The sequence below is a fragment of the Mesoplodon bidens genome, assembly GCF_964165515.1.
Source record: "Mesoplodon bidens genome assembly, chromosome: 2".
NCBI lineage: Eukaryota > Metazoa > Chordata > Mammalia > Artiodactyla > Ziphiidae > Mesoplodon > Mesoplodon bidens.
The window spans coordinates 179,269,655-179,283,986 of NC_138177.1; the positions used below are offsets into that span (position 1 = coordinate 179,269,655).

The window sequence follows — 14,332 nt, forward strand, 5'->3', positions numbered from 1 at the left end:
TAAAATTTAACACTCACAGCTTCAGTTCTTCACAATACCCAAAGCTCATCCAATAAATAATTTTTTTATATTTTATTTTGAAAAATTTACAACATACACAGCAGTTTGGAGAGTAGCATAATGAGCTACCACATATCCATCATGCAGCTCCAACCATTATCAGTTTTTTGCCAATCACTTTTCAATTATCACTCAAACACTTTTCTATATTTTTTCTTCCTGAACCATTTTGGAGGAAACTGCAGACCCCATGCCCTTTTATCCCTAACCACTTCAGCAGATCAGGACATTCTCTTACACAGTCACAGTTCAAGGACCAAATTCAGGAAATTTAACACCAATACAATACTATTATCTAATACCCTGTCTCGTGTAGGGCTCTAAAGCAAATCCAACATTCCACCTAAATATACTTCAGGTACATATCTCTAACAGAGGAGGACTTTATAAAAAAGAAAAAGTAACTATAAGACCATTCTCACACTTAGTAAAATTTATAGTAATTCCTTAATATCATCTAATACCCAATCCTCAAATAATAATTTCTACTTTTGCAGAGGGGCAAAGATGAATCCTGTGTGTTCCAGGTTGGATGTGTAGGAACAACTCATTTAGTTAATGAATTTACTTGGCCAACCACCAAATCAGCAAGTGGGATATTGCATATCTAGTAACTCTTGTATATTAATACACATTTGGTTTCTTTAAAAGGAAATTATGTTCAAAATAAATCCAACCATTAGAATTCAGACTCAAAGTGAAAAGGTCTAAGAAAGTGATGTCATTTGCTAATCTGGAGATTTAAAAAGACTGCAAGATAAAGTTTCTATATTTATGAAGAGTTTACTTGTTTGCTGTACACCTGAAACTAATATAACATTGTAAATCAACTATACTCCAATAAAAATTTTAAACAAAACAGTTTACTTGTACTGCTCTCTCCACGTCCCTTCTCATTATCACAGGATAAAGCAAAAAGCACCAACGCAAAGCCAGTGCTGAAATGGAGGAAATTACATCCTCTGAAAGTAAAAAACAATGCAAACGCTTTGTGTATAATAGCTACTCCAATATCTGCTGGCTGAGTACTATGTCGTGACAATTTAAGAAGCTACTAAGGGGACCTAGAGGGATGGGAAAGGGAGGGTGGGAGGGAGAGGCAAGAGGGAGGGGATATGGGGATATATGTACACATATAGCTGATTCACTTTGTTATACAGCAGAAACTAACACAACATTGTAAAGCAATTATACTCCAGTAAAGATGTTAAAAAAAAAAAAAAAAAGAAGCTACTAAGGGGAAAGCCAGAGTTCACTGATCAACATTTCCCCAGTAATAGGCAGTTTTATAATCCATTCCTGGTATAATCTGAGGTTACATTAAACTAAGGATGATCTACTTCGTGCTAAAGCATGGGTATTCAGAAAAATAGTACTAAGTAGCTGACTCTGGTTTGCTGAGGAGGAAATGAAGTAGGCAAGCTGGCACTTGAATTCCATCTCATCGTATACGTCCCCTACATCTCATCCCACTCCACCCACAGACATACGTTCCACCAATTACAAAGTCATTTTCCACAGCAGGTTCTATTTCTAAATTACACAGACCTTTAGCGAGAATTAACCGTCTCAGTCATTCACAGCCGAGTGCGACTTTCATTCCACTATAAAATTCTTGGGGCCTGAAACCTCAGTTTATCCCTTCCGTTCCCCACTGCAGCTAAACACTCCACTTTGCCTGTGGTTAGTACTGAAAATGCTGCAAGATTTAAAGTATGCCAGTTACAGTGACTGCCAACAGTACTGTAAAAATAAGCAGTGTCAGATTCTGAAATGTTCTATTTTCACTTCTGTCAATTAGACTAAATTAAGAAGTAGTTAAATGAAGAAGCATAAATAGAACTTCAATCTTTTCCACTTGAAAATACCACAGAACTTTAGCCATTTCTTCTGTATTTGCTCTCATACAAATTAATCTCCTGTTCTCACATCCATAATGTTTCCAAAATAAGTGTTTCAGTATCTACATAAAAAGCTTTACTTAGATCATTAACCTCTCTAAAAAGAAATACTATTAAGTATGGATGGTAATAATCCTGTTTCTCCCCTCAGCGGAAATAATAATACATCTTAATTCACCAAAACTCATGCTTGTTACATAAAAACTAAAATTTATTTCTGATCTGTTACAGTTTATGACACAGATACAAAGTACTAAACTGGGTTTTATAAAACTGATTTAAAAAAAATCATTTGCGGGCTTCCCTGGTGGCGCAGTGGTTGAGAGTCTGCCTGCCGACGCAGGGGACACGGGTTCGTGACCCGGTCCGGGAAGATCCCACATGCCGTGGAACGGCTGGGCCCGTGAGCCATGGCCGCTGAGCCTGCGCTCCCGGAGCCTGTGCTCCGCAACGGGGGAGGCCACAACAGTGAGAGGCCCGCGTACCACAAAAAAAAAAAAATCATTTGCAAAATTTTGTGGCATACAGCAGTGTGGGAAATACATAGAAAACTAGGACTCTTCTTCTGGTTGATATGGATGTTAACAGATAAGCAAATGGACAAGTTAGAGTAATCACTAAATTTTAAGTCTTCATTGTTCTGGGACCCAGATTAGATATGTGAAGAATATCCACACATGTATAATATCAAATGAGAGGTGTCTTAATCTAAGGCAGCTTTACAAAAATAAAAAACAGAAAACAGGGGCTTCTGGTGGCGCAGTGGTTACGAATCCGCCTGCCAATGCAGGGGACACGGGTTCGAGGCTTGGCCAGGGAGGAACCCACATGCCACGGAGCAACTAAGCCCGTGCACCACAACTACTGAGCCTGTGCTCTAGAGCCCACGAGTCACAACTACTGAAGCCCATGCACCTAGAGTCCGTGCTCTGCAACAAGAGAAACCACTGCAATGAGAAGCCTGCGCACTGCAACGAAGAGTAGCCCCCGCTCGCCGCAGCTAGAGAAAGCCCGCGCGAAGCAATGAAGACCCAACGCAGCCAAAATAATAATAATAATAATAAAAAAAAACAGAAAAAGAGCATTATGTTTTATTAATATTTTTGTAGAAGTAGAGAATACACAAATCTATACATTTAAAAATATTTCAATGCAGACACTGCCTCTATCTCTGATGTTACTCTGTGATTCAGAACAAACTGTTAAAGTGCTCTATTATTTATGCTAAAGAGTAGTAATAAATTTTAGAATATCTGTGTAGAATTTAAGGAAAACAAAAATCTATTGTATCTGGATTAATAAGGATGCAAATAATGTGTTTTGTAGATACAGTTAGAAATTTAACTTTTTCTAGAGCCTTCACTTTATGTACAATCAAACAGTAGAAAAAAATTTTTTAATGATTAAATAATCCATGACTTTCCATGGTAGGAAACAAGATAATACAAAGAGGTTTTAAAAATATATACCAATAATATCAAGAAGCCAGCTATGTTTTAGAATGGTACCCATAAGAAATTTCTTTGATTGCTCTTTAAGAGGTTTATAGGCAACTTCTTCAAGTGACAGTCTTATAGATCGCTAGGAGAAGCACCATAAGATAACACAATATAGAAGCATCCTCAAATTTCTCTCTTGTTCCCTTATTCATTCTCCAAAGCACATCATGTTCCCTAAATTAATTTTGGTGTGTAGTCTCATGATTCATGGTCACCCTAAACAGCAATTCTAAATTCCAGGGCTAGAAAATAAATAACAAAAAGTTTTTTGAAGGTCCCATCCCTACTTAGGCCTCCATATATCCTGCTGAGGATTTAAAATCATCACAACTGATTATACAGCTAGTTCATTTCTACCAAGCCCCACCATACCTTGCTGGTGCAGTTATCCTACAGATGAAAGCATTTAAAAGAGAATGAAAACACAGGATAAGTCTCCAAATAGAAAATACTTTGTTTAAATTTTAAGTCATAAATTGAATATGACTTCTCAGAGACAAGCAAGAAAACATTTAATTCTGAACTGTAAAGCATACAGTACCTAGTAGTTCCTTAGCTTCTAACCTAAATAATGAAGCCCCTTATACAAAAATTGTTTCAGCTTTAGTGTTCCACAGCTAAGGAATAAGAAAAAATAAACTATTTTAAAAAGTATATTATTGGCCCACAGATCAACAGCATTCACCAAGGCAAATTGCTCAAAATACTATAAAATGTACAGTATCCTATTTAGCAAAGATCATATAAAAAAGAATATGTAATAAATGCTATACTTGGTTTTTATGAGAGATATAAAACAAGGCTCAAATAGTCAAACCTTAGGTCTTTGCAAAGACCTAGTTTTAATTCTAGCCTTTACAGATCTACATTTACTTTCATTCTCCTTAATCACTTTTATTTTCAGTACAAAGTCAAAGTGTGTTATACTCAGCATCTTATCTGAAAAGCTTTAAAAGTAGAAAGGCAAGCTTATATAAAAGGACCAAGAGAACATCCTTCATAAGCCACCATAAAATATCGCCAAGTACATGTGTTGAACAAATTTTCTCATGCAATGAAGTATAACACTTACCACCTCTGCCAAGGCTGAAATGACTTTACCCAGAGTTGTAAGAGACTTATTAATATTTGCTCCTTCCTGAAATCAACACCAAACATAAAAGAATTATGATAATTTCTACTATTGCCACATCATATATAACACATAAAATACAATTAACCATATGCTAGCATTATTTGTTTATTTATGACCACAAGTTCTAAAAACCTCCTTTAACCCTCAATCTTTACTCCTCTCCACTTGTTGACATGCCAGGACCACATGCCTAACCCACAGTCCCGAAGTATCGTCAAGATGTCTGTGCTCCAAAAACTTACAGATGCAGCCTTCTTCCAACAACTCAATGACATGAAATTTCTCCTCCTGTTAAGCATATCTCTAGAAAACTCCATGCTTGTTCTCACATCTAGATCTTGTGTATTCTTTTCCCATTACTGTCCCTTACTTCCATCTAACCAAATTCTGACTGTTCCTCAAAATACAATTCAATTTTCACCTTGACCATGAAGTTCACCTTAACTATTATCATGTAACATATCTTTGCATTGAAGTTACAGATCAGAAGACAGAAAATTTTTTCTATAAAAGGTTTTGTGGGCCATGTGGTGTCTGCTGCAACTTCTCAACCCTATCACTATAGCACAAAAGCAGCCACAGACAATACACAAATAGATGTAGCTGTGTCCCAATAAAATTTTATTTACAAAAACAGGCAGTGGGCCGGATTTGGCCTACTGGCCATAGTTTGCTGACCTGTGTTATAGAACTTTTTTTTTTTGGCCGTGCTGCACGGCTTACGGGATCTTAGTTCCCCGAACAGGGACTGAACCCACGCCCTCAGCAGTGAAAGCAAGGAGTCCTAACCACTGGACCACCAGGGAATTCCCAAAGAACATTTATGACTAGGCTATTTGTTTGGTAAGATAAATACCTTTAATCGAGTCCCTTTGGCACCAGTTGAATCAGCTCGTTCACTTCCCGCTAGATCCACCAAGCTGATTTTACTGACCTGGTAAAGAACAATAACACTGGGGCAATTAAAAAATAAGCAAGGTAGAAGTAGAAAACATTTAGAGGCAAGAAATTAAAAGATTAAGTCATAGAGAACACTAAAAGTATTAATTAGACCTCTTATACGTGGCATAAGAAGACAAACATACTGTAGTCAATTTAAAGAGCATGTAAAAAAACTTCATATCAATTATCTTGGTTTAAAAGAAGTAATTTTAGGATAAACATTTTAAAATGATATGTCATAAAAATGTATAAAACTCATTAACCCATTAAATGGCATATTAAAAATGAAGCTTCTAGGGCTTCCCTGGTGGCGCAGTGGTTGAGAGTCCGCCTGCTGATGCAGGGGACACAGGTTCGTGCCCCGGTCCGGGAAGATCCCACATGCCGCGGAGCGGCTGGGCCCGTGAGCCATGGCTGCTGAGCCTGCGCGTCCGGAGCCTGTGCTCCGCAACGGGAGAGGCCACAACAGTGAGAGGCCTGTGTACCGCAAAAAAAAAAAAAAAAAAATGAAGCTTCTAACAACTGGAACTCTCACACACTGCTAATGGGAATGTAAAATTTTACAATCGCTTTTGAAAGCAGTTTGGCAAATTCTTAAGAAACTAAAAACAACAATAAACACGGTACACCTACCGTTAAGACTCAACCATCCTACTCCTAGGTATTTTTTGTTATTGTTTTTTATTCTTTTTTTAATTCTTTTTTTTTTTTTTTTTTTTGGCCACACCGTGTGGCATACAGGATCTTAGTTCGTCGACCAGGGATTGAACCCGCACGCCCTGCAGTAGAAGCATGGATTCTTAACCACTGGACCACCAGGGAAGTCCCCTACTCCTAGGTATTTACCAAGAGAAACAAAAAACAAGTATGCACACAAAGACCTGTATACAAATGTTCATGGCATCTTCATCTGTAATGATCAAAAACTGTTCATTTAAATGACCATCAACAGATGAAGTAATGTACAAACTGTGATCTATCTATACAATGGAATACTGATCAGCAATGAAAATGAGTGAACTATGGATACACACAACAATACAGATGAATCTCTAAATCTTTATGCTAAGCTGAAAGAAGCTGGCAGAAAATAGTACGTACTATATGATTCTATTTATACAAAATTCTGGAAAGTGTTAACTAATCTATAGTGACAGAAATCAAATCAGGGATTGCCTGAGGATGACAGTGGAAGAGATTACGAAGGGGCATAAGGCAACTTTTGGGAGTAATAGAAATTTTCATTATCTGAATTGTGGTACTGGTTTTACAGGTGTACAGGTAGTCCCCCCTTATCCACCGTTTCACTTTCCACAGTTTCAATTACCCATGGTCAACTGCAGTCAGAAAATATTAAATGGAAAATTCCAGAAATGAACATTTCATAGGTTTTAAATTGTGTGTCATTCTAAGCAGCATGATGAAATCTCGCTCTATCCTGGTCCATGCCTGGGATGTGATCATCCCTTTGTCCAGCATATCCCACTCCTTAGTCACTTAGCAGCTGGCTCAGTTATCAGACCAACTGTTGTGGTATCACAGTGCTGGTGTTCAAGTGACCCTTATTTTACTTAATAATGGCCCCAAAGCGCAAGAGTAGTAATGCTGGTAATTCGGATATGCCAAAGAGAAGCCGTAAAGTGCTTCCTTTAAGTGTATGCTGAGGTTGCTAATATCTGCGGTAACAATGAATCTTCTATTCATGAAATTGTGAAGAGGGAAAAAGAAATTCATGCTAGTTTTGCTGTTGCACTTCAGGCTGCAAAAGTTATGGCCACAGTGTGTGATAATTGCTTAGTTAAGATGGAAAAGGCACTAAATTTGTACAATAAGATATTCTGAGAGTGAGAGAGACTACATTCACATATCAATATCACAGTATACTATTGCAATTGTTCTATTTTATTATTGTCATTAATCTCTTACTGTGCCTAATTTATAAATTAAACTTTATCCTAAATATAAATGTATGGGAAAAAAACAGTATATATAAGGTTTTGATACTATCTGCAGTTTCAGGCGTTCACTGCGGGTCTTGGAATGTTATCTCCGGCAGATAAAGGGTGGGACTACTGTATACATATGTGATCCAATTTTATACTCTAAATATGTGTTGTTTGTTGCACTTCAATAATACCTCAATAAAGTTGTTTAAAAAAATTTTTTAAAGCTTCAAGAAAGTTTACAGAAAAGTATCCAAAACAGATTATCAAGGAAGCTATGGTTATGGGTTAACGTCATATTTTTTGTAGATTTAATATCAGGGAAGAAAAGAAAAAATGCTTTCACATAGCATGTTCCTTGGTGCCATTCAGACAAATACTGACTACTAAATGACATTAATATAGAACCTCTGGCTAGGAAGTGTCAAGTTATTTGATCACCTATATGAAGAGTGTATTTTGAAAAATAATCTTCAGCTGAAATGAACAAACAAGTCACCAACTAAAAGCTGATTTTAGTTTTTAGTGATATCAGCATCACAAAGTACTCAGTTTATAAGGCAAGATCTTTTATAACAGCCAGGACAATAAATCTAACTTCAGATTTAAAAATCCAGCTGCATGCTACTTAGGAATGTAGGCAGAGTAGAAATCAACGTAAATCTATTATTAATAGCAATAACAATAAAATTAACATTTATTGAGTGGCTACTCTGTGCCAGGCACTAGTAGATGCACTTACCCTATATTAATATTTACTCCTCTTCACCAATCCTACGAGGTTAGAGAAACTGAGGCACAAAGGCTAACTTGCCCAACATAACACTGCAGAAAAATGGCAGAGCTAAGATCTAAAGCAAGCAGTTTAATCCCGAAGTCTACTATATTTAACCAACCACTGTAGAAAATGAGAAACTAACAAGCACAGGTATTTGACGAACATCAGAAATGCTGTGCAGTTATTTTTTCCCCAAGAATAAAATACATCTTGTCTGCTTAATTGTTTGCTTAAACAGTTTAATTCCACAGTAACATTATCAGAGCTCAAAAAAGTAAAATACACATACCAGAGAAGTTAACAAGATAATTAAGAGATTCTGGTCAAGAAGAAAAGGAAGGATCTTCTTCCCCACAGAACTGCTTAACTCTACTGCATAGAGCAGTTTTTGAGACTCAAAAGTCTTGGATTGTTTTTTCCTAACCTTATTTTCTATCTTGCAATTTCACTCAAGAACCCATGCTCAAAACTGGTTTAGAGTGGAATGAAAATGACTAGTGGAAAGTATAAAATACCCTTCATTAAGTAAAAGGGCAACTTTCTTCCCTTCCACAAAATCAGAAGGTAGCAGGAGGGACTTCTGAAAATCCCCATTCCACACAACTCAAGCCCAGACACTGAAGTTCTCCTACCTTCTCAGTGGAAAGGTTGGTTTCAGTATCATGTTTCTTCTGGGTGAAAACAATGGTAAACACAGCGTGGGAACGGCTACTTGTTTCATTCATGTTGGTAGCTGCCACTGTCCTAAAACAACATAAATGTGACCACATGACAATGGAATCCTTAGATGAATGTTAAAATGACAGTAGCCTTCAAATTATAAGCATAACAATCACAAGTGACAGCTTTAAGCTTATTCAGATTACAAGATTGTCACTTATACAAAATTGCTCTCAATATACCTTATCTGTCAACTTATCAAGTTACCTGCCAACTCCAAAGGCACCCCATCAGAATCATTCTTCATACTCCAGCTATACCTTTAGAAACCACCAAGGCATTTGATTTTTATTCTTTATTAGGTGCTCAGTTATTCTGGAATCAATTACTACCATAGGCATGTGATAACCAACATTTTACCACAATTTGATGAAAACCTAATAGTAAAACGTAAAGTTCTAACGTGCATTGTTTGGATGAGAAGGATACCAAATATGTTGAGGACGCTGCTTCTCTAGCATAGCTAGAGGATCAGAGGACTCCACAGTGAAAGCAACTTTCCTAGTTATAAATGTGGTCTCAAATCCTTAACCAGGAACAAAAGGCCTCAAAATGTACCAAAGACCTCAGTCATCAGTCTATTTACTACCATACCTGGCTTTGTTCCCGGCATCCATGAGGTCAGCAATGTCTGTGTAGGAAGTTACTGCCAACTTTGACAGATCCTCCACATATGGGCCAAGAAGTGGATGTTCACGCACACGCAAGTTACCCTTGTTTTTTGGATTCAGCAAGTCTCGTACTCTTTCACAGTAAATTTCCATGTAGCTCACCTAGGAACATATTGTTAAAGTGATTTAGAGGACCTGGAAAAAGAAATCCTATACATTAAAAAGATTTTAAAATCTTTTCACCTTTTATTAAAAGCTCTACAATTAGAGACCAGTAACCTTTACAACGTGAAATACCAATTCCAGTCCCTTTTATTCTATTACCAGTAACACAGATATAACTGAGTAGGTTAGAACCAGCCTTCTGACTTCCTCAGGAAAGAAAAGGGGGTAAACAGGCTCTCTCAGCACACAATAGCTGCTACTTGTCGTAGGCAGAAAAAATATCATTTTTAGTAGTAACTTATCAGTTATTAGTGTTTTGGTTTTTTTTAATGCATGCTGTTGTCAATAATTGGGGATTACAATGAGGTTATTCCAAAAGCTTGGAAACAAGATTTCTATTAGTGTTAAAACCAAGGAACAACATCAATATTCCAGAGCAGGGAAGACAAAAGAGATCTGCGACTCCTACTTTAAGTCTGGCCACATTGTGACCAAACATATATCTATCAGAAGGGGTAAGCGTTGGTGAGTGTGGAACCTGATTGTTTGGGAAGGGGAAGCCACAGACAGTGCACTTCAGGAACTCTTGTCCCATCAGCAAGAACATTCCTATCATGGAAAGGGATGTATTAGGCTATCATTTCTTCATCTGAAGCAACTGAACATTTAATTTGTCTAATCAACTCCTCTCCAATTCCATACTCACCAAAAAAAACAACAGGGTTCCAATAGAGGTCTGCCCACAGGAGGATAATATACCAGTCTTGCTAATGTGAGTGTTCTGGTCAGGGTAATATTTATTCCTCATGGGAAAGTAACAAACCAACATGGTGGTTTCCTAACATCAGTCAGATGAGCTTCATTCAAGAGTCTGGCTTTGAAGGATCTATAAGATCAGACTTCTAAGCAACCAAGGCTCTGAAGTGGGAAAAATTCACCACAGTAAGCCTCATCACAATGCTTCCCTAGGAATAAAACACTTCTGTGTCACCGAGTTGTTCAAGCATACAATGTAACTCCTGCATTCTTCAAGTTTAAATTTCTAGAGAAACATTTTCAGAATATCTGAAATAAAACTGTATCTCCATTCCATTCTCTTTCAGTCTGCTCTGACTATATTTATACTGTATTTTAAAATCAGTTTTAAAATACTGAAAACCCTCAAAAGATAACTGATCTATTACAAGAATAAAAAAACAGGACAACAAATATTCTTTCTTAAAGCAGGTTATCCTAGATGAGAAATTGAAATGGCAACTTTAATCATTCTCGTGTACTTAAAACTCGTACATACAATCCTGAATCCCAGGAAGATATTATATTTTCTTGGAAAACTTGCTGTCCCTTTTCACACAGGCATGGTACTAAGAGGACCCAAATAACCTGAGTACGGTTGATGTGCTCCGTTACTTATTCTCTAATATGCAAATCCATCTAAAGACATCACTACTTCTGAACTAACCATCATAGACCCCACTTGGCAAATTCAATTCCCTGAGCACCATTAGCTTCCAGTCACTTTATAGGCACTTGGCATACATCAGTAAATAAAGATCCCTGCCCTAATGAGCTTATGATTCTAAAAGGGATACTGAAAATAAACAACAAACATAAAAAATAAGTAAAATATTATAAAGTAGGTTAGAAGTGATGAATACTATAAAAAAAAAAGAACAGAGCAAGAGAGGTCAGGAGTGCTGGGGTAGAGGGCAAGTTGCAAAATTAAATAAGGTGGTCATGGCAAGCCTCATTGAGAGGGTATGATTTGAGCAAAAGACTTGGAGGTGAAAACTTAGTCAAAAAGATACTGGGACTTCCCTGGTGGCAAAGACTCTGAAATCCCAATGCAGGGGAACCGGGTTCAATCCCTGGTCAGGGAACGAGATCCCATACGCATGCCGCAACTAAGAGTTTGCATGCCACAGCTAAGGAGCCTGCTTGCCGAAACTAAGGAGTCTGCCTGCTGCAACTAAGACCCGGCACAACTAAATAAATAAATATTAAAAAGAAAAAAAAGAAAGAAAAAGACATCCAGGAAAGAAAATTTCAGGCCAAAAGAAATGTAAATGAAAAGGCACTGAGGTAGGAATGTTCCTGGTGTGTTCCAGAAACAGCAAAAAAAAAAAAAAAAGAAAAAGAAAAAAAAGAAAACAATAAGGCCAGTGTGGCTGCAGCCGAGTAAATAAGGGAGAGAGGCAGGAGAGGAGGTAGAGGTCCCACCAATGTGAAGAACAACGAAGTATCAATTAGGGATACACTGTGCACTCCAAATAAGCCTGTGAACTCTGAATAATATGAAAGAAAATGGCAGCTTCTTTTATTACCTATAAGCTCAAAAACTTCAATCACATTGTCACTCTCCCTATCCTTTGAATTTATTTAAAATGTATGATATTTTAATAAGAATGATTAATAAAGATCTACTGATTTTCATTTGCTATACATTTAACATTCAAAAAAGAATAGTTATAGGATGAGACAAGCTATTCAGAGAATTCATTTTAACAAAAAATATTTTTAGAGCAGCACATTCCCCTTTTGGTGCATGATAGTTACCAGGCAGAATTCTTTGAAATTTATACAACACTTTACAGGTAAAGAAAAAACCCAAAGCAGCTAAGTGGATCAACTAAGAATTGCATAAGACCTATAGAAAGTCACAACATATACATTTTTAAAAATCTAGAAGTCACTTAAAAAACAGACTGATTTTTCAGAACAACAAGCTCGTGTTAACAGAATGTTTTAATAACTTCAGCTACTATGAAACTGAATACCAAAAATGGGGATGTGTAAAACAACAGCTTCATAAAGCACTTGTACAAAAAAGTGGAAATGTTAATCAAATAAACTAACATATATAATGTAATTCTACAGACCTCCTCTCAAAAGAACTAGGGTATATACACTGAATGGAGAATAACTTTCCAAGATTATAAACAATTACAAAGGGGAGAAGGGGAGAAGAGATTTGATTACATATATTTTAAAAACCTATGCCTGTCAAAAGTCATTATTAATAATATTAAACGGGGAAGAGTTCATGTAAATGAATAACAAAAACACTGCAATCACAAAATGTAAACAGGCATATACATAATTTACAAGATGTTCAATCACACTGCTAATCAAAGAAATTCTAACTTTAAGAGTGAGAAAATTTCCCTTATTAAATTGGCAAAGATTAAAAAACAAAAATACTAAACATTGACGAGGACACAGTGGGTGCTTACACCCTCCTGATGGAATGGAAAATTGGTATAGCCTTTCAAAAGGCCATTTGGCAACTCAAATGTATCATCTGACAACCAACATACATAAAAAGGAAACAAATAAAAATAAAGCCATAAACTTATGAACAAGGATTTAATTGCAACATTCTTCATTATAACCAAAACTTAGAAATAGCCTTCAAGTACAGAATTGGGGCAATGGTTAAGTGATCTATAGCTCAGTCATAATTTGGAACCATTTAAAAGTAGCATTTGAGGGAATGGAGCACAGAGGACTCTGTTGTTGGTTTTTTTTTTGAGGACTCTGTTTTCAACCCACAGTTGTACGCACCTCTACAGAGTAAGACATTTCTTCGTTACAGTTGTCATTGATTTTCTCAAATAGTTCTTCACATAACTGTAGAAACAGAATGAGAGGCACGAAGAGCATAAATCAGAAGTACTACATTACCCATGCGTGCTAAAGGGATTAGCGAGATCCCCTTTCTCTTTTTTTCTCTAAATATTAATGGCATCAACATCAAAGGTAAATGCTTTGAATGAAATAAAAGGAAAGTTTTTAATACATTCTTCTCATCTAATCCCTATTGTCCCTCAACAGTATCACCTCAATAATGTTTCCTTAGAAAGAAAGCCACAAATAGGGGAAGAGAAGGGATTATGTCTCTTCTATTGTTACGTCATTGATTTTACATCATGTGAATTCAACTCTTCATATTATACTAGAATTAACTGTGACTCAACTATGAGTATTATAATTGTAGGAGTAAAACTACTATTAAACTGTATTTTGCACACTTATTTATCATGATATAAATTTTATTATATGTTCTCAGTTACTATATACATTGTAAATTCATACATATATGCATAGAGAGAATATACACTATTTGAAAAGAGTAAATAAAGGTATTTTTGAGAATAATTTTGACTCTATAAATTTTTCCCCTTTACCTCTGCCTTAAGATTCCAATCCCTTTTATGAGAGGCTGTTCCATTACACAGTGACATTTCTAACAGAAAACAATTTTTCTAGATCAGGAAAATTTTAAAATTTCACTCTCCCTATCCTTTGAATTTATTTAAAATATGTGATGTTTTAAATAAGAATAATTAAGAAAAATCCACTGAATTTTCATTTGCTATATATTTACTATTAAGGCAATCAATATACATTTGAAAAATGAACTATATGTTCATGATTCTCTAGAAGTCTAAATAGAATTTAAGTTGGATTTTAAGTAGCAGTTTCTAAAACATAAGTCTTCTTAAAAATTCATGCTTTGGCATTAAAATAAAATATTCAAAAATTCTACCAGAAAAGAGATACATATGTAACTATACA

The 14,332-nt window shown here is 36.1% G+C and overlaps 1 protein-coding gene across 8 annotated transcripts in view; it reads right to left on the bottom strand.

Moving 5' to 3' along the window:
* The window catches only part of KIF1B (kinesin family member 1B), a 147,137-nt gene that overhangs the window by 90,536 nt on the left and 42,269 nt on the right, over positions 1 to 14,332 (bottom strand). For all 8 annotated transcript variants that reach the window (XM_081214909.1, XM_081214910.1, XM_081214912.1 and 5 more), the window contains 5 exons: positions 13,319 to 13,384; positions 9,573 to 9,751; positions 8,891 to 9,002; positions 5,452 to 5,529; positions 4,533 to 4,598 (listed from right to left, as the gene is read on the bottom strand). In XM_081214909.1, coding sequence (XP_081071035.1) covers positions 4,533 to 4,598; positions 5,452 to 5,529; positions 8,891 to 9,002; positions 9,573 to 9,751; positions 13,319 to 13,384 — 501 coding nt within the window. The remainder of the gene's footprint in view (positions 1 to 4,532; positions 4,599 to 5,451; positions 5,530 to 8,890; positions 9,003 to 9,572; positions 9,752 to 13,318; positions 13,385 to 14,332) is intronic.